Source organism: Mustelus asterias, chromosome 7 (genome assembly GCF_964213995.1).
Source record: "Mustelus asterias chromosome 7, sMusAst1.hap1.1, whole genome shotgun sequence".
Classification (NCBI taxonomy): domain Eukaryota; kingdom Metazoa; phylum Chordata; class Chondrichthyes; order Carcharhiniformes; family Triakidae; genus Mustelus; species Mustelus asterias.
This window is the reverse complement of record NC_135807.1, coordinates 93,708,128-93,729,812: the sequence shown is the minus strand read 5'-3', so window position 1 is coordinate 93,729,812 and position 21,685 is coordinate 93,708,128. Positions and strand designations below refer to the sequence as shown.

At 39.8% G+C, this 21,685-nt stretch overlaps 1 protein-coding gene across 1 annotated transcript in view; it reads left to right on the top strand.

The window, feature by feature from the left end:
• The window catches only part of eif3hb (eukaryotic translation initiation factor 3, subunit H, b), a 147,867-nt gene that overhangs the window by 79,819 nt on the left and 46,363 nt on the right, over window positions 1–21,685 (top strand). The window contains exons 3-4 of the mRNA XM_078216473.1: window positions 10,197–10,364; window positions 16,759–16,858. Coding sequence (XP_078072599.1) covers window positions 10,197–10,364; window positions 16,759–16,858 — 268 coding nt within the window. The remainder of the gene's footprint in view (window positions 1–10,196; window positions 10,365–16,758; window positions 16,859–21,685) is intronic.

Sequence of the window (21,685 nt, the reverse complement as noted above, 5' to 3'; positions counted from 1 at the left end):
TCCATATTCTATGAATTCAGTTTCACAAGATGGCATAAATATTGATCAAAATAAGCATTACTGGTAAAGTTTGTAATGATGTGGAGATCACAGGTGACCTGAAGTTTGTAATAACATGAGACTAGAACATGGAATTTATCAAAATAATTGAGGGAACTGAAAGATCAACTTCTGAAAATCATGATTTATTATTATGAATATATTGCTTATTTTTAAAAATCAAGGAAACAGATGTCTTAATTGTACAGGCAGTGCATAATGTTTTACAAACAAAACAATAGAGAAAATGGTATGGAAAATATGGAGCGAGGTAACAAGCCATCGCTGATGGCTTCACTAAAAAAGCAATGTTTACGCCTTCATTGAATCTTGCATCAGTATTATCTTCAAAAACGTTGCTGTAAGATATGAAGCAGATGTTTAATCAGTTGCAACAGTGTTTTGTACAAGTTGTTTTATAGGATTTATTTTGAGCATGAAAGAAGTAATTTATAAGTGCTACAGCTGCAAGTCAATCAAACTATTTTCCCAAGTGAAAACTGGTATTGGACCACTGCTGATGCGTTATTCAAATGTGTATTTCAGTCTTCTGTGAAGATGATAAACACTCGTGTGAGATTTTGCAAATTGTCTTGGTTTCCATGGTGATAAAGCTTGATCTATCTTTTAATAACTGCCTTCTTCCAATGATGATGCAAATTTGGTACTTTTCGAACTTCGTTAACGCTGTGGTTACCTTTGGTTCCAAATGTGTTTGACGCGATGTGAAATAAGTCAGAAACACTCTGAAAATATTAGAAATATATGATTGTTGTACTTCTCTTGTTTTCTTTGTGTTTTGATTTGTACGAGAGAGGAGCAGAAGTCATCCATTTCATATTCTCTTTCAGAAGCACAGGTGACCTGAATCACAGTTATTACTTTACAGATACAGAGTTTTGAGGCTGGCGATTAAATTAAAATCTCATCCTCTTTTTAATGTTCTGATTTATTTTAGAGGTTTAAATTCTGATGAGAAAGTTAATTGTAAATGTACAAGTAGAAACACTAAAATTACCATCATTTAGCCTGAGAGCAGATAATGTGTTTACACTTAGAGTAGGGGGAGTAACAAACATAATACAGAGGCTGCCACTGTCTCTCAGAGGATTTCAAACTAAAATTGGGCAACAACGCTTAACTGGGATCTATTTAACCAATGATGAAAATGGTGGTGTTGAACAGAATGTCAATGGAACTGATTATTTAGTCCTCTTGACAGATTAGTTTGATTTTAACAAAAACAAATGCTATCTCTGGTGTCAAATGCCGCCCTCTTAAAACAATTTAGAAGTAATTATTTTTATGTCTATTGTTGAGATGAACAATGTTGTAATTCTTGATACATTACAGAATAATTTGCATTCTATTTTCACCTGTTATGCTTATTGTATTATGTTGTATTTGTTTTGGTGAATACTGAAATTATTATCTGGTGTAGACTTTGACAGTGTTTCTGAGATATTGACTTCTTTCCTCTACAGAAAATTTCCCTCTATTATCATTGACAGGACCTTTGATATTGCCACATTTCCCATATGCTCTCACTCCTTCTCCTCCTCCCTCTCAGAATCACAGTAGGGTTCCCTTTGTTCCCACCTTCTACCTCACCAGTCTCCATATTCAGTGTGTTATTTTCCATCCCCTTCAGTGTGATGTGACCACCAAACACATCTTCCCCTTTTCAGCAATCCCTGCATGGTACCATGTCCACACCTTATCCCCAAAACTCTGTGCTCTTCCCATGGTACCCTTTCATGCAAGTACAGGGGATGTAGCACCTGCAAGTTTATCTCCTCTCACCTTACCATCCAAGGTCCCAAATAACTGCTTCCAAGTAAAGCAGTGATTGATGTGTACTTATCTCAATTTAATCTGCTGCTTACAATGTGTTCTCTACATTAAGAGACAAAATGTAGATTGTGTGACCATTTTGAGGAACACATCAATTCAGTCCACAAGCATGACCCCAAGCTTCCTGTGGCATGTCATTTTCATCCTCCAGCTTGCTCTCACAGTGATATCTTTGTCCTTGTCCTGTTGTACTGTTCCAACGAAGCTCATCGTAAGCTGGAAGAACAGCACCACATACTTTGATTAGGCACTTTAAAGCCTTCCGGGTTCAACATTGAATAAAACAATTTTAGATCATAAGCTCTATCCCCTTATTTTGTTTCATTTCATATTTCATATGTTTCATTTTTTCTTATTTTTGCTTTCAAACCGTAGTACACCTGCTCAAGGCATTCTTTTGTTTCTGTTTTTATTGCCCCATCCCCATTCCTTTTTTTCCCCAGTGAGACTAAATTTCTGTCATTCAATCCCTCCTTCCTTCCATCCTCTACAGACCTTCCCTTTTGTCCTTGCCTCACCCACTCCTTGCTCAAACCTATTACATCTCCAACATTTCCCAGTTATGATGAGAGGATCTGAAACTTTAACTCAGGTTTTCTCTATAGATGCTGCCAAACCTGCTGAGTATTTCCAGTGTTTTCTGTTTTATTTCAGTGTGATTTTCAACATCTGGAGTATTCTGCTTCCTAACCATTCCGAGCCTCGATCCGTTTTAATTATGTATTTTCTGCACCATCTCCCAACTGTCCTTTCCAATTTTTACATTCATGATGCCCAACTCCTGCTTCTCTGATCCCCTCTAGCTTCAACTCCTGGTCTTTCATTTTCTGTTCCCCGATCTATGCATATTCCTATGGTATTTTGTCAAATTTCTGTGCTCTTTGATTCACTTCCTGCAATCTTTTGGCCTTCTGCTTTTGGTCTCCTTTTCATTCTTTCTTTCCTTTACTCGGTATTGGTAGTAGCTTTTAGCTGCTTAAGCCCTGATCTCTGGAATTTCTTTCCTATATCCTTTCAACTCCTAACTTCAAAAATCATTGCAAGTCATTGTAGTCAACAAATATGCCTCCTAAACGCAATCCCCTTAGTTTGGCCTTTCATTCCTATTTCACTATTCTTTAAAGTGCCTTGGAACATGCTGTAAATTCAAAATACTATATTAATGCAGATTATTGCAGTCTTGCCTTCCCAATTGTCACTCAGTGGCCTGTAGAATTAAAATTTTAAAATAAGTTAAATTTCAAACCCAACCTGCCTCACATCTTCCTGTTTCAGATTGGAACAGTTTTAGGTGGGTGTGGGAAGAGGTGGTGGTGGCGGGCAAAAGACCATACTGGACCAGTGAGGTGGTTCCCTCATTTAAATATAGGTTGCATGTCTCCGATATTATCTCTCTCCTGGTTTTAGCACAGTTATTTGAACCATTGCTCACACTTTCTGGGGGCAGAGGTACTGCTGCTACTAATGGCTCTGCTGTTGCAATGTACTGGTCCTCTCGACTTTTGTTTTCTTTACTTTATGACCCCCTTTTGCCTTAATTCATTTTTGCCATTTAATCACTCCTACCTTCACCCCATCATAGATCTGCCCTTTTGTTCTTTTCTTCTTTCCAACCCCTTCCCCAACCTCTGTATTTGCTTATGTCATGTTACATCATTAACCTTTGCTAGTGCTGACCAAAGGCCAGTGATTTGAATTGCCAGCTGTTTTTTTTTCCCCTCTCCATGGATGCTGTCTGACCGTCTGAACATTCCCAGCAGATTTTGTTTTGATTTTAGTGATAAAGGAGCTCAGCACATGTATGTACAAATTAGGCTGGCAACAGTGGTTAGCACTGCTGCCTCACAGTGCCAGGTCGATTCCCGGCTTGGGTCACTGTCTGTGCGGAGTCTGCACATTCTCCCCGTGTCTGCACGGGTTTCCTCCAGGTGCTCCGGTTTCCTCCCACAGTCCGAAAGACACACTGGTTAGGTGCATGGCCATGCTCAATTCTCCCTCAGTGTACCCAAACAGGTGCCGGAGTGTGCGAACTAGGGGATTTTCACAGTAACCTCATTGCAATGTTAATGTAAGCCTACTTGTGACACTAATACATTTTAAAGAAAGATGCTCACAGCTCTCACTTCTTGAGTGGCTATTTTTTAATATAAGGAGAGGTAAGAAGTGTTCCTCTTATATTATTTCACACATTTTAAAAGTCAATTTGCAAGTTTTCTAGGAGCCCCAGTGCAATTACACTGCACTTGGGACAGAATGTCTACTGGAGATGGTCTTGCATCTTGCTGAACTACATTAGAATGCCAGGTTGCAAGCATGATATCGTAACTTCATTCAACTTGCGGCTGAAACCACTTCCCAATAACTTGCGAGCTACATCTGAGTTTTAGACCATGTATTCTTACTTCTAAACTTTTCAAAATTAAATGAAAATTAAGAATACTTATCTAATTTTGTGAAACTGTTCTCTTCTCACAATTGAGTTAGTTGAGCAGTAGAGACAGTTAATCCTTTTCCTGACCCGATGAAGATATTTGATTTTTATGTTTTTGGGAATATAGTAAAGCTGCAGTTCCCTGAAACAATTGAAATGTTAATGCATTACAATAGTATTTGCCAACTGCTGTAGACTGTTTAAAGTATTTTAATAAGCATGACTGTCTCTTGGCACAACAAAGAACAAAGAGAACGTTGAGTTTTTTTTCTTGGAGATCATTATAATATTGTTCGCCGAGTTCCATTGAATCTAACTTCCAGGCATGTGAATTATAATATGCCAGCTCTTCACTGCCAGAAAGTATCCAGAATTGCAGATAAAGCTGAAAAACATTTTTGCAGTTGCTTTACTTCCTCATTTATCTACGTTTTATCCAGCTGCTGGAAGTTTGTTGAATGAAGCCAAAGTGACTCACTGACTTCAATGCTGGCATTAAGATTTTAGTAAAGCTTAATGAGCATGTGAAATTTTTGTATTTGTCCACATTATCTGAGGAGAAACGCCCTTTCTCCTTCCAAACCTGGTATGAATCTATAGTGTACAATTTGAGTTCTTTTAACACAAGGATGAAGTGCTGGGTGAACACAAGCCTGGTTGTTATCATGGTAATTCAAGATGATGAATTCAGAGTATTGCACAAGTGTATTGCTGCGTCGGGGTATTGGCTCAACAGTGTTTTTTTTATTAGTTTATCCTGAAGCATATTGGCATCAATAGTCTAAACGAGATTAATGAAAACCCTATGATTGATTTTCCTCCCTGTGGGAAGTGGCTAGCACCTCCCTCCTGGCATGTCATAATTAGTAACTTACCATGTGGGGATTTGCAGATATGATGCCACGTCTTATCACTTTGCTATATGATTCCATCATATTGCTAACAAGCTTTTGCTTTTTCTGAGTTGTGGCTATAATGGTGCTTTGTCAGCAGTCTTGGCCAGAGTTTAGGAAACAGAGTTGTTCCTTGCAATATGAGCCTGTTCAGGGGGAAGAACTGGAAAATGGAACTTGACCCATAGAAGTAAAAGCTGCTGCAGCTTTCTCCTGGCTTTTCTCATCAATTTCCTTTACTCTGTTCCTGACTGCTTTTCCCACTCTTCACTACTGTTGCTATGTACCAAGCTGTTCTGTCTAACCTTCAGCTTGAGGATTCCAGTTCTTTGCTGTTCCTGTGTGCTGACAAGTTACAGAATAAAGGGTTGGGGGATGGGGTGGTGGGAATAGTGGTGTAAGGGTTGTGGGAGATGATTTGGCTCTGCAGTGGTAGATTAAAAATAGAGAGCCAGCTACAAGTTGAATCAGTTATGAAGTTTTCTTTAAACAAGTGGAAACTGAACAAGTGTAAAACTTTTGAGTTGTAGTTTGATTAGCACCATACAATTGTATCTTTGGGAACAGATAGAAATTGTTCTCAAAAATTTGAGAGCCGCTCAGGGATCAGCATTATATCATTGGCAACATTATTAGGTTATTGGCATCTAGTAATTCTATATTTTGTAGTTATATTGGTATTGTCCTCCTAAAAAAAACAATACTGACAACCCTGTGATTAACTTTCCCCCTGTAGGGAGTAGCTAGAATCTCTCACAGATCGCAAAATATTTTACACTCCGCTTTCTCATCTGTGAATTTTGCATTCTAGTAAAAATTGTTTCGAATGTTAATTGTTACAAAGCATGATTACAGAGTGGACAGCATGTTTTTAATAGGACTTAAAAATCTCTGTGACCCCCCGCCCCCATTTTGATGTAGAAATGTTGATGCATTTCTCAAAGGTTCAAAGACTATTCAACTTGTAAAGCTGTCAATCATTGATTATATTGCTGCAAGGATTTGATTTTGCTTGAGTGATCACAAATGGCAAAAGCAGGATCCAACCTGGGAGGTGATTTAAACGTGCAGAGATGACAGCTACTTTTAGTGGTGCAGATCTGATGTTGCCACAAAAGTACTCTAATTCTGAAGAGGTGAAAGCACTGCAAATTTATCTTAAATGTCAAAACAAGTTTTCAGGAGATTTTTTGTGCACAGGAGAAGTTATTTTCTTTGATATTAGCTGGACCCGATTTTTCCATGTGTAATTACTGTAAAAGATCATGTAACTAAGTTTCTATCTTGATGGATCATGAATTGTTAAATGTAGATGACATACTTAAAAAAATGAGACTAAGCTTCAAAATGTGGTCAAATTGAAAAGATTTTCTTCTCTTGTGTTCCTAATAACCATTGTTGGTGAAAAGCCTCTAAATCTTTGGAGTGAATCTTTGGACTGGCTTCAGGTCACTCTTTGTGTCGAGTTTGCACGTTCTCCCCGTGTCTGCCGGGTTTCCTCCAGGTGCTCCGGTTTCCTCCCACAATCTCCAAAGATGTGCGGGTTAGGTTGATTGGCCATGCTAAATTGACCCTACTGTCAGGAAGATTAGCAGGGTAAATGAGGGTTATGGGAATAGGGCCTGGGTGGCATTGTGGTTAGTACAGACTCAATGGTCAAAATGGCCTCCATCTCTAATGTAGGGATTCTATGATTCTATGAAAACTATGGGGAGGTGTAGAATTTGAGCCACAGCTCCTTTGTACTGGAGTCACTTCTTCCATAATGCAATATTCCCCATTAAAGTCCATATGTTGAGCAGCAGAAATGTCCTCTCTGGCCATCATTCTTGACGTTCCAAAATCTTCTGGCTTTTTAATTTTTTAGCAGCATTCATCATCATGTCATGTTTCACTCCCAATCTGGATTTTCAACTTTTTAAGTCAATGAGAATAATAAATAAAAATGTTCTTTAAGGTCGGAAAAAATGGTCCATCATGTGTATTTTTAAAAATTTGTTCCCGGGATGTGGGAGTGGCTGATGAGTTGTGGCAGTGCACCTTGTAGATGATACACACTCTGCTGATTTGTGCCTTTTAGATGGTGGACAGGCTTTGGGGAATCAGGAGGTGAGTTACTCGCTGCAGAATTCCTAGCCTCTGACTCTTGTAACCACATGGTTGGTCCAGTTCAGTTTCTGGTCAATGGTAACCCCCAGGATTTTGTTATGGGGGGTTTCAGCGATGGCAATACCGTTGAATCTCAAGGGCAGATGGTTAGATTTTCTCTTGTTGGCAATGGTCATTGTCTGGCACTTGTGTGGCGTGAATGCTACTTGCCACTTATCAACCCAAACCTGAATGTTGTCCAGATCTTACTGCATATGATTATGGACTGTTTCAGCATTTTGAGGAATTGTGAATGGTGTTGAACAACGTGCAACCATCAGCAAACATCCCCACCTTCAACCTTATGATAGAAGAAGTTGGTTGGGCCTAGGACACTACCCTGAAGAACTCCTGGAGCAATGTCCCGGGACTGAAATCATTGAACTTCAACAACCACAACCATTTTCCTTTGTGCTAGGTATGACTCCAACTAGTGGAGTGTTTTCCCCCAATTCCCATTGACTTTGGTAGGGCCCCATGATGCCACATTTGGTCAAATGCTGCCTTGGTGTCAAGGACAATCACTCTCACCTCACCTCTGGAGGTCAGCTTTTTAGTCCATGTCTGGGCAAAGCTGTAATGAGGTCCAGAACGGAGTGGCCCAGGTGGAACCCAAACTGAGCATCTGTGAGCAAGTTACTGCTGAGTTAGCACTGCTTGATAGCACTATTGACAATACCTTCCATCACTGCTGATGATCGAAAGTAGACTGATGGGGTGGTAATTGGCTGAGTTGGATTTGTTCTGCTTTCTGTGTACACGACATGCTTGGGCAATTTTCCACGTTGCCGGGTAGATGCCAAGTACAGTGTCTCAAATCTGGCTGTTCACAAACTGGAGTTGCCAAAAAAAAAGACACTTTTATAATCCATACATCAATTTTAGTTGAGTAATTTAAAAAGTAACTTAGCTGGATAACTTGGCTAGATGCTGCACTGGTATAATGTGGCTCCTGACCAGTTATCAGCTTTGCCGCTTCGAATGCTGCTCTGTCCTGTGCTCCAAGCAATATTTTACTCCATCTGACCCAAAATCCAGCAACATCCGAAACCCAGCAGAGTCTCGGTCCGGTGGTTGCTGGATTTAGAATACTGTACTTGTATTTTACCCATACAGCTACATTTAGGCTAAACATAACTGTACATTTTATCGAACAGTCTTGCTTGCAAGAAATGTTTAAAAAAAAAACAAAGTCTATAAAAATCAAATCATGTATCAAGAAAACATTTGGCAACTGACCAATTTTAAAAAGCACTTAAATTTTACCCAGCTGAATTCAAAAGACATATATCAATATATGTCAAGTGCAGGTAATCTTCATTTGTGTAGGCAAGATGTTGCATGCTATTAATACTGTTGAAAATATAATTGAGATAAAATTTGCAGCCATTTTGAAGTTAGTGTTTTCATGAACACAGTGACCCTCCTGCATTTTTATTTCAATTAAACAGTGCTTCAGCAATGAAAAGTGATTAGTATTATCATATTCATGTCAACTAAGATGAATTACAATGCTGACTGAAATCTTGCGTTCTGTAATTTTCTTGATGATAGTAGCTGTTATCAGATTCGTGGGATAGTAATTTCTTTTTTATTTTGTGGGATGTGAATGATACTGGCAAGGCCTGCATTTGTTGCCCATCTCTATTGGACCTTGAATCCTCTAGTTATTTGGAATGGTTATAAGTCACATGGCACATTTCCAATTAGGAGAAGTAACAGAAGATTATTTTGAGGTTAAAGTAGTAGTCAAGTTTGGTCAATTTTGAGTCACTAGCCTCATTTAATTTTGACATCTGGGATGTGGCTGGCCATTTTATTGTGTGGTATTGAGCATTTTAGACTTTCTGTCAATATTTTAAGGAAATGGGATAAAATTGATTTTTCTTTTGATGGTTGCAAGCCCAAATAATGGCTATCATACCAAATTTGTTAGATATTTGTGGACATTTAGGGGCTTTTCAAATTTATTATTATAATTCTGCACAGGCGAAAGTGTATGGAGCTGGATTATATTATTGCATGCTGCCTATTTCCCACTATCTGCAATAGTTGCTGATTGTTTTGGTTGGTAATCTATGACTATAGCTAAAATATTTTTCACATATTTTGCCTTGCAACAGTTTTTACATGCAGCATTATAATGTGCGTGAACCACAAAATCCCTGATTAAAAGTAGATTTTCTGTGGGGATGATTAAATTATTTGTGCTTCATCTCAGATTTTAGCATGAGTTGAAAATGTTTAACTTCGATCAACAATTTCAATCATTTTCAGGAGCAATTTAACTATGCTTTATACAACATTAGTGTTTTCTATCTAGTCTTAGGGATTTGACAGTTAAAACTTTAAGCCTTTGAGGACTTTACGGTGAAGGGTAACATCATACAACGGAAACCACTGTTACAGTATAGAACAAGCTTAAATAAATCCCTAAAAGTATTTAAGTGGGAACTGTAAAATTCTGAATGGTAGCTCGTGGATTCAGTTTGTTGGATTCTTTTTTCCTGATCCTCCACATCAAAGTAATTCAGCCAGCATTGCATGTATCTACAAAAGAATCAATAACCCATGGGCCAAACTGGGGGATAATTATGAAACGCTGGCATTAAAACCAGCATTTTTAATATCAGATATATGCGGTTGTACTTGCTTCTATAATGTGTTAAAAGTTGATGGTTGAGAACAGTGTTTAATTTTTTTTATTTCAGTAGTGAAGTTTATTGAGCAATGAGTCCTCTACATCATAAAATATATCAGCAGATTACATTGCTTGAATTGTTTTTGAAAAAAAATGGAAAATGATGGTTTCTTTCTGGTTTGTTTTTCAGTTCAGTACCAAATGGAAATGATGAGAAGCTTGCGTCATGTTAATATTGACCACCTCCACGTCGGCTGGTACCAGTCAACTTGCTATGGTTCTTTTGTCAGCCGAGCTCTGTTGGACTCCCAGTTTAGTTACCAACACGCAATTGAAGAGTCTGTGGTCCTCATCTACGGTCAGTGACGTTTTCCTATTCATTTCTTCTACTTTACTGTTTACCTGGCAGTGCTGCCTGGCAGCCCCTCTCAGTAAATACCAACCCAGTGTCTGCCTCAGCCCCAGCAGCAGCTCAGTCTAGACAGGGTTTCCTTCTTTCTGTTTATTTTTCTTGCTATCAGAGCCCTGATGTGTACATTCTGGAATGTTAAAGTTGCTGCTTCATTTTTTTTTCATTCCTCTTCCCCCTTGTTGATGGCGGGTGGAACAGGACCAGATGTCTAACAAAAACTGATTGCTTGAGTCTGGCTCAGTACGTGACCTTACAGTTATGACACATTTTGCCAGATTTCTCCTTTGACAGGCGCTCACAAAACGTAGACTGTTCTTAGCACAAAGATTTTCTTCTTTCTGCCCATTTAGTGGCGTTTCCTTTACTCACTAAACCAGATGTTCTGTGCAGTATCATAGCTGTAGGTAAAACATCTTTATTGCCTTCCCCAAGCTCACTATTTGCCATAGCTGGCAGCCTGTTACAAAGTTTCCAACCGAGAAGTAAATGTTACATCCTGAATATCTGTCAGAAAAAATACTAATGAACACGATTAATCTTTGGGTAACACAAAAATTGTTTCAGTATGTTAACAATCGGATTACAGTAGAAAAGCTGTTAAAATATACTTTATTCGTTGGAATTTTTAAAAACATTTCCTCCTGAATTTTCCATTTGTATCAAATTCTCAGTTCTACATCATTACTTATATATAGGAATTTGTTTTGTTTCTCTTTCTATTCAGTTTTCTTTTTTTTTGAAAATTATTTTGCATGGTTCCTCCCAGGTTTAGCAAATATAATTAACAGGGAAATAAAACCTGTGCACCTTGAAAATGGTATTGTAGAAAATGTGACTAAATCCAACTGTATTTTATCAGAAGAAAACGTGACGAAATGCATCTGTTTAAGCACAAAGCTGAGATTACATTAAAATAAATTGATAATGGATCTGAGATAAATTGATTTCACTGTAAACATATAGATTTACAATCTTCAGGTTAGATGTATGGATTAAATCTATGCATGGTGGTGCAATGGCAGATTGCGTTATTATGCCAGTGCGGTTTAACATAGAAGGTGCAATAATTTTCCACACCATGCATTTTATGAGAAAGGTAAGGAAACTGGAGTTGCTACAAATAGGTTTTCTGTACCTCCCTGCGGACTTTCTGTCCACCCCTTCCTATTCAGAGAATAGTGCTTCATGCTGATGGGACAAAAGCCAAATTTGTCACTTATAAGACAATTGTGAATAATATACTCTTGTGAATATTTGATATTGCTGGATACTTTTATTTCATTTTCTGGATACTGTATCATCTTTAAGCATTCCCAGGTCTGTCTGGTTTAGTATGATTTAACTATAATGTCAAGTTCTCTTGACTCTGCCTCAGACTGTCCTCAGAAGAACACATTTCCCATTTCCCCCCAAATATAGATGTTTGAGAATCAGATTCTCTTTACCGATTTGTAGCTTTTACTCCCCAAGGCAGATTTTGTTTCAGATGCATTTCAATTCATGGTTCAAGAGGATTTCTGGAGTTTGATAGATCTGACCAGGAATATAAAATAGAACAGTGGATATTTAGTTTTCTATCAAAGCAACTCACCCCATCAGTGCCAGAACTCTCATTATGGATAAAAGTTTTTCCCCCCACCAAGTATAGAGGTGTCACTTTATCAAGACATAGATTCCATTTATGCAGCTTTTCATTTATTCATGGGCTGAGAGTGTTGCTGGCAACAGTTATTACCCATGAAAAGTTGATGGTGAACCACCTTCTTGAACCACTGCAGCCCACCTGATGAACATACTTCTATAATGGTGTTAGGGAGGGAGTTCCAGAATTTCAGACCAGCACTAGTGAAGGGACAATGATATATTTCCAAATGAGGATGGTATGTCCAAAGATGTGCGGGTTAGGTTGATTGGATATATTGCCCTTTAGTGTCAGGGAGATTAGGAGGGTAAATATGTGGGGATACGGGGATAGGATTATTGTCGGTGCAGGCTCAATTGGCCAAATTACCACCTCCTGCACTGTAGATTCCATGTGACTTGGAGGGGAACTTGGAATTGGTTGTGTTCCCATGCACCTCTTGCCCTTGTTTTAGATCATAACAGTCGTATATTTGAGCAATGCTGTTGAATGAAGATGTCTTAGTGAGTTACTGCAGTGCATGTTATAAGATAGGGCAGCACTGTGGCATAGTGGTTAGAGCTGCTGCCCCACGGTGCCGGGGGCCCAGGTTCAATTCCAGCCGCGGGTGACTGTGTGGAGTTTGCATGTCCTTCCGGTGTCAGTGTGAGTTTCCTCCAGGTGTTCTGGTTTCTTCCCACTGTCCAAAGATGCGCAGGTTAGATGGATTTGCCATGCTAAATTGCCCCTTAGTGTGCTGGTGGTGGAGGGAATGAATGTTTAAAGTGGATTGGATGCCAATCAAATGGGCTGTTTTGTCCTGGATGGTATTGGGTTTCTTGATTTGGCACTGATCACACCATGGTATCCTGGCCAATATTTATCCATTATTCAACACACAACAGATTACCTGAAGGTTATCATGTCACTGTTCATGGCATCTTACTGTGTGCAAATTGCCCATCAGATTGCTTAGATTATAACAGTGACTGCACTTCAAAAGTATTTCATTAGCTGTTAAGCACTTGGGATGTCCTGAGGTTATGAAAAGCATTATATGAATGCACGATGTCCTTTTTCCAGACTTGTGCCTTGTAGGTGATGGAAAGGTATTGGGAAGTCAGGAGGTGAGTCAGTTGCCAGTACCCAACTTCTTAGAACTACAAAACTTATGTGACTGGTCTGGTTAAATTTCTGATTAATGGTGACCCACGCCAGGATGTTGATGGCAGGGATTTCATGCTAGATATGCTGTTGAATGTCAGGGGAAGTTGGTTAGATTCTCTATTGTTGGAGATGGTTGTTGCCTGGCATTTGGTATATCATGTATGTTATTTACCATTTATCAGCCAAGTCTGAATGTTGTCCAGATCTTGCTGCATGTGGGCATAAACTGCTTTATGATCTGATGAGACATGAATAGTACTGCACAACGATTAGCAAACATCTTAACCTCCGACCTGGGGGGGTGGAGCGGAGTGGATCATTGATGAAGCAGCTGAAGGTGGTTGGGCCAAGGATACTGAAATCTATAACACCTGCAGGGATGTCTTGTGGCTGAAACAATTGGCCTGCAACAGCGACAACCGTCTGTCATCGTGCCAGACATGACTCCAGCCAGTGGAAAGTTTTCTCTCTGATTCTGATCAGCTTCAATTTTGTTAGGTGCCACACTCGGTAAAATCCTGCCTTGATGACAAGGAAAGTCACTCTCACCTCGCCGCTTGTTCAGCTCTTTAGTCTTGGGATATTGGGTGAAAGGTCTGATTCTGAGACTGTATTGCTCAACTAGCCTGTGGCCAGCTTTCCATTTCTTGGCATATACCCTCAGATATTAATAAGGAGACCTTTCAGGGCTGACTGAGCTGGGTTTGCCTTTGTCATCACCCAAACTAAAGCCTGGGTGGATGCAGGGTGGTCTATTTGGTTTTATTCCTATACTTGTCATAGTGGTTTAATACAACTAAGTGACTCATAAGTCCATACCAGAGGGCAGTGCAGTGGGTTTGGAATCGCACGTAAACCAGTAAGTGCAGTAGATTTTTCCTAAAGAAATTTAGTATATACAATTTTTTTTTTCTTTCATGGGATATGTGCATCTCTGGCAAGGTCAGCATCTGTTGCTCAGCCCTAATTACCTTGAGAGAGTATTGGTGAACTGCCTCCTTCAATCACTGCAGCCCATCTGTTGTAGATATATCTCTTTGAGGAAATAAGTTATCTTGATTCATAGAATCCCTACAGTACAGAAGGAGGCCATTTAGCCCATTGAGTCTGTACCAACCACAATCCTACCCAGGCCCAATTCCTGTAACCCCACACATTTACCCTGCTAATCCCCCACACACTAGGTCAATTTAGCATGGCCAATCAACCTAACCAGGCGTTTCAGCCTGTGACCTTTCACCAGAAATGGATGAAATCTTTTTCGTCTCTAACTTTTATTCATAGACATTTGGAGCTGCGTCTAATTTCTACAGTGTGCACTATTTAGAGCGATTAATATTATATTTGGATATCACATACAAATGAGGATATGCAGTTATCCAACACTTTTCTGTGGCCCTGACTTTGGACTGTGGGAAGAAACCCACGCAGACACGAGGAAACTCCACATAGACAGTGACCGAGGCCAGAATTGAACCTGGGTCCCTGGTGCTGTGAGGCAGCAGTGCTAACCACTGTGCCACCGTGCTGCCCAGTGACAGTGAAGGAACATTGATAAAGTTCCAAGTCAGCATAGTGTATGGCATGGAGGAGAACTTGCACATGATGGAGTTCCCATGCGTCTGATATCTTTGTCCTTCCACATGATAGCAATCACAGAGATTTGGTGAGTTGTTGCATGCTATTGCATGCTATTGCCACTGTGTGCCAGTAGTGGAGCTGGTGTATTTTTAAAGTGGTGATGTGGTGCCAACCAAGTGGACTGTTTAGTCCTCGATTGTATTGAGCTGCTTGTGTTATTGGAGTTGCGTTCGTCCACGCAAGTGAAAAGTAATGCATCACAGTCCTCAGTTGTGCCTTGTCAATGGTGTGCAGGCTTTGGGTAGTAAGGAGATAAGTTACTAGTCACATAATTCTCAGGCTCTGACCTGCTCTTGTAGTCACAATATTGATATGATTGACTCAGCTATATTTCTGATCAATAGCAACACCTAGGATGTTGGTAATGAAGTATTCGGTAGTGGTAATGCCACTGAACATCAGGGGGAGATGGTTAGATTCTGTCTTGTTGAAGATACCATTATCTGACATCCGTATTATTTGCCACTTAATCAACCCAAGCCTGAAAGACGTCCAGATCTTGCTGCAAAAGAATGTGAACTGCTCAGTATATTGGGGAGTTGCAAATTGTACTGAACACTGAAGTCATCAGCAAACACTCCCCCATTCCTCCTCGGATGTCCTGGGGCTGAAATGATTGGCCTGCAACAACTACAGCCATTAACCAGTGGAGTTTTTCCACAATTCCCATCAACTTCAATTTTGCTTGGGCTCCTTGAGGCCACACTCTGTCAACTATTGCCTTGATGGATACTTTTTATGGATACCTTTCGGTACTTCATTTCTAATCAAAAAAGCCAATTCAAATTAAGTCAAATCATTGTCCCCATGTGAGGGACAAATGACATCCAAGCTGACAAGACATTGCACCTCCTCCCGGGCTTGATCTAATGCTTCACCTTAGCCAAAAGGCCGAGATGGCTTTGAAAAATTGCATCAGGTAAAGTCTCGGTTTAACCTCATTGGCTACCTTGATCCTTTACTCTACCCTAGCTTAGGCAAACCATGATCTCAGGCGTGATACCTTTCTTCGCTTTGCTGATGATTGAGAGTAAACTAATGAGATGGTAATTGGCCCTATTGGATTTGTCCTGCTTTTGGTGATAGGACATGCCTGGCCAGTTTTCCACACTGTTAGGTAGATGCCAGTGTTTTAGTTGTACTGGAACAGCTTGGCTAAGGGTGTGGCTAATTTGGGAGCAGATCTCTTCAGTCTCACCCGCTGGATTGTCCTCACGGCCCGTAGCCTTTTCTGTATTCAGTTCATTCAGCTGATTCTTGATATCCACAGTTTGTGTTCATTACATGATCACTGTTATTGATAAAAACATACAGATTTATTACTTAATTCAGATTCACCAACCACAGTGGTAGGATCTGAATTCATGTCTCAAGATCATTGATTAGTACAGTAACATAACCAGTATGCAACTGTTCCTGGGAACAGGGCCACAGAAAAGTGTTGGATAACTGCATATCCTCATTTGTATGTGATATCAAAATATAATATTAATCGCTCTAAATAGTGCACACTGTAGAAATTAGATGCAGCTCCAAATGTCTATAAATAAAAGTTAGAGATGAAAAAGATTTCATCCATTTCTGGTGAGAGGTCACAGGCTGAAACGCCAATTCTGTTTCACTCTCCACAGACACTGCGTAATCTGCTGAGTATTTCCAGCATTTTTTGTTCATAAATTGTCTTCTACCATACAACATTGGGGCAACCTAGGTCTGTTTTTTCATGTGTCTTTGTCAGGTATCCTGTAACTAGAGTGTAATCATCGTGAGGATCCAATATGACCAACACAACAACCATAACCTTTTCTCCAATAGAATTATATTATATAATTTGAATCGTTATTTTTCTGCTGACATATGTGTGATTTAAAGAGTAAACATACTCTTTTTTTTTGTTGTTCATTATTCTAGATCCGATTAAAACTGCACAAGGTTCTCTGTCACTGAAGGCATACAGACTGACTCCAAAATTAATGGAAGTTTGTAAGGAGAAAGATTTCACTCCTGAAGGGTAAGTTTGTCCACAGGGAAAAGTTAAAGAAAAGCCTATTACCCAAAACTTAACACTGATTTGAAATCCATTTAACAAGCTATTCTGGAAACACCCTTTCAGGCACTATTTCGGTTGATTTAGAAATTGCAGTCAAATTGCTCAGTGCTATAATGCAATTTGTTTGTATTGACTATTTTAAAATTGGTTTTATGAACCATGAAAGCATAGCCTGTGACCTCTCTGGATTCACATGCTGCAGTTTTATTATCTGCATTCTTCATTTACAGTTTGTGTTGCTTTTACACTTTTTTTCTGAAAACCTACGCATCCTTACAAAATATCAGGTTTAAACATCAACTCAAATACTAGTTCTCTATTTTCCACACATTGGCCAAACTTAAAATGCTGCGATAACTTCTATCTGTACCTGTCAATATTTTGCAAATAATTGAACAATTTATGTCAACTGCTGCTGTCACCCCTCCTCAAACACTCCAATGGACCAGATTAAATCATTCATAGATAAATCATTCTTATCTAATCTGCAAATTGTTGAAAGACATATGCATTCTGTCCAGGCTTTGAGGCATGAAGGAAAGGCATTGGTAGCACAAAACCTTTTTTTATCTTGTCAGCAGCATATATAATGCTGCCACTATGCTATTAACATTGCAGTTAAAATAAAGGAATATTGTAAATAATTAATAAAAAGAAAATCAAGTAAAGAACCTTCCTTCTATCACACCAGGTCTAATGCATCTAACTTGCCAGGCTAAAGAAACTGCATTTGTGCAGTGCAATCCTTTTGATGATAAGCAGCTTCTCTCTCAGTTAATAGTTCTATTACAGTGTCATCTATTGGTAGAGCTGATTGAAAGGAAAGGCTGTATCCCCTGGATTTGTATTGTGCCATATTGAGGTATAATACAATATGTATTTAAATTACATTTTATTCCGCAAACCACATTTGTAAATAATTTTAGTTGTAAACAATTGCAGGTACTAATTTATCTTTTACAAAATTATTCCTACTGTAGCATTTTATATTTCAATCAAAAGCAGTTTATTTTAATATATCAGCTTCAATCAACCAGTGTTGCATTGGCGCACTCATAAATCTCTTAATCTTAGCACAACAGAAGAATTCACACAAAACTTCTATGGTTAATCCTAATCAAATTGAAAAATGCATACACAACTGCATCACAACAGAATGCCTCACAGATGCAAGAACACTGCTTAATCCATCCAGTCTTTTTGTCTGAATAGTTCATTCCTGAAACTTCCTAATTTTCTTTTTTATTAAGTATTTGTTTGTCGGTGATATCATCAAACATGTGTATGGAGTTGGTGCAAGGATTTCTCAATGTTTAACTAAATGCAAGCTGTAAAGCCTCAGGAAGAAATGTTACTAAAATCTGATTCACCAGTATGCTGGTTATGTACAAGGTACAGATAGTTGTCTACTTAATTTACAAAACAAAATTGGAAATGTTTTCCTTAGGCTTGCCAGGTTCAAATAATTGGTGTTGTTAGGGTACCAGATCAGAAACCTCGAGGTATAGAACATAGAAAGCCACAGCACAAACAGGCCCTTCGGCCCACAAGTTGCGCTGATCATATCCCTACCTCTAGGCCTATCTATAGCCCTCAATCCCATTAAATCCCATGTACTCATCCAGAAGTCTCTTAAAAGACCCCAACGAGTTTGCCTCCACCACCACCGACGTCAGCCGATTCCACTCACCCACCATCCTCTGAGTGAAAAACTTACCCCTGACATCTCCTCTGTACCTACCCCCCAGCACCTTAAACCTGTGTCCTCTCGTAGCAACCATTTCAGCCCTTGGAAATAGCCTCTGAGAGTCTACCCTATCCAGACCTCTCAACATCTTGTAAACCTCTATCAGGTCACCTCTCATCCTTCGTCTCTCCAGGGAGAAGAGACCAAGCTCCCTCAACCTATCCTCATAAGGCATGCCCCCCAATCCAGGCAACATCCTTGTAAATCTCCTCTGCACCCTTTCAATGGCTTCAACATCTTTCCTGTAATGAGGTGACCAGAACTGCGCGCAGTACTCCAAGTGGGGTCTAACCAGGGTCCTATAAAGCTGCAGCATTATCTCCCGACTCCTAAACTCAATCCCTCGATTAATGAAGGCTAGTACGCCGTACGCCTTCTTGACCGCATCCTCCACCTGCGAGGCCGATTTAAGAGTCCTATGGACCCGGACCCCAAGGTCCTTCTGATCCTCTACACTGCTAAGAATGGTACCCTTCATATTATACTGCTGCTTCATCCCATTGGATCTGCCAAAATGGATCACTACACACTTATCCGGGTTGAAGTCCATCTGCCACTTCTCCGCCCAGTCTTGCATTCTATCTATGTCTCGCTGCAACTTCTGACATCCCTCCAAACTATCCACAACACCACCTACCTTGGTGTCGTCAGCAAACTTACCAACCCATCCCTCCACTTCCTCATCCAGGTCATTTATGAAAATGACAAACAGCAAGGGTCCCAGAACAGATCCCTGGGGCACTCCACTGGTCACTGACCTCCATGCAGAGAAAGACCCCTCCACAGCCACTCTCTGCCTTCTGCAGGCAAGCCAGTTCTGGATCCACAAGGCAACAGCCCCTTGGATCCCATGCCCTCTCACTTTCTCAAGAAGTCTTGCATGGGGGACCTTATCGAACGCCTTGCTGAAGTCCATATAGACCACATCCACCGCTCTTCCTTCGTCAATGTGTTTGGTCACATTTTCAAAGAACTCAACCAGGCTCGTAAGGCACGACCTGCCCTTGACAAAGCCGTGCTGACTACTTTTGATCATACTAAACTTCTCTAGATGATCATAAATCCTGTCTCTCAGGATCCTCTCCATCAACTTACCAACCACTGAGGTTAGACTCACCGGTCGGTAATTTCCCAGGCTGTCCCTGTTCCCTTTCTTGAATATAGGGACCACATCTGCAATCCTCCAATCCTCCGGAACCTCTCCCGTCTCCATCGACGATGCAAAGATCATCGCCAAAGGCTCCGCAATCTCCTCCCTCGCCTCCCACAGTAACCTGGGGTACATCCCATCCGGTCCCGGCGACTTACCAACCTTGATGCCATTCAATAGTTCCAACACATCCTCTTTCTTTATGTCCACATGCTCGATCCTTTCTGTCCACCGCAAACCAGCAGTACAACCACCCAGATCCCTTTCCACCGTGAATACCGAGGTAAAGTATTCATTAAGCACCTCCGCCATTTCTAACGGTTCCGCACAAACTTTTCCCCCTTCACCTTTTAAGGGTCCTATGCCTTCACATCTCATCCTTTTACTCTTGACATATTTGTAGAAAGCCTTGGGATTCTCCTTAATCTTACCCGCCAAGGTCTTCTCATGACCCCTTCTCGCTCTCCTAATTTCCTTCTTAAGCTCCTTCCTACATCCCGTATACTCCTCTAAATCCTTAACACCTCCTAGCTCTCTGAACCTTCTGTACGCCTCTCTTTTCTTATATATTCTGAAGCCAGCACTTAAACATAACCAGATACAATTCTTAACAGCAAATCTATCACTGAGTTCTAATCAAGCAATATTTTTCTTATAGACTCAAACCTCTCCTTAAAATTAGTTAACAAAACACAGGCATACTGGCTTTGACTTGGGTTACTAGTTCTGGAGCTTTGAAAAAGTTTTTGGAGCAAGACAGACTTCTGGCAGCAACTGCTTGTATTTTAAAATGAAACTGAAACCCTTTCTTTGCTGCAAGCTTAGCTCCTCCCCTTAATCACCTGACTCTGCCTCTGTCAATCAACTTAATCAAAAACTCACATGACTCTGCATACTTAGTCTAAAAGCTCAGGAGAACCTAAATAAACAAAAGTTCCATTAACTCTACAAAGTAACACATTCCTAGTTAAAATCAATTATTAGCTTGCATTCTCAGCATCTGCTGCATGTTTACCAGACAAATTGACTCCTGTAAAAAAAACACTGCCTCTTTAAGCAGCCCCACCTTAAACTTAAAATATATCAAAATAGCACAGTATCATCACAGTATATATTATTGTATTTCAACATATGTAGTTTTAAAGTCATCTGCTTTGTACTGTGATCGGATCACAATTCTGGGCTATCTCAAAGCTTTGAATTAGATTTAGTGTTGTCTTTAAAGTGCTTTCTTTTTGCTTAAGTAATTATGTTGGTACTAATATTCAGGATCCAAAATGTTTGGGAATGTAGAAATTTCCTCCTGTATTGCACAGAAATGTTCCAGCAGGGGTGTCCACATGTATGTTGAAATACACAGCACCGAGGCAGACCACTTAGATCAGTAGGTCTCCTGCAAGTGTAAATGCTTAACATGAGCCGCCTCCAACCTTACTTCACTTCACCCTAACAACATATTTCCTATTCTTTTCTGTCTCATGTATTTGTCTCACATCTGCTTAAGTGCATTTATGCTAATTGTCTCAACTGCTCTTTGAGGTAGTGGGTTTCATATTTTTATTAAAGAGGTTCCTGCTGAATTTCTTATTGGATTAAGTTGTGACTATGTTGTAATTATGGCCCTGGGTTTTAGACCACAAATGGAAACATCTCCACATTTATTCTATTGAACCCCATCATAATTTTTAAAGAGCATTATCAGATCAATTCTCAGGCTTATCTTTTCTAGAGAAAAAACCCGTAGTTTCTTCTGATAGTTGTACTCTCATTATCCTGGTATTATCCGTCTCCATCTTTTTTTTCACTTTCTCCAGTCTTTTTTGTGCTATGAAGACTATCACTGCACCACACAGTGTGATCTAACCAAACTTCTGTATAAATTTAATTATGA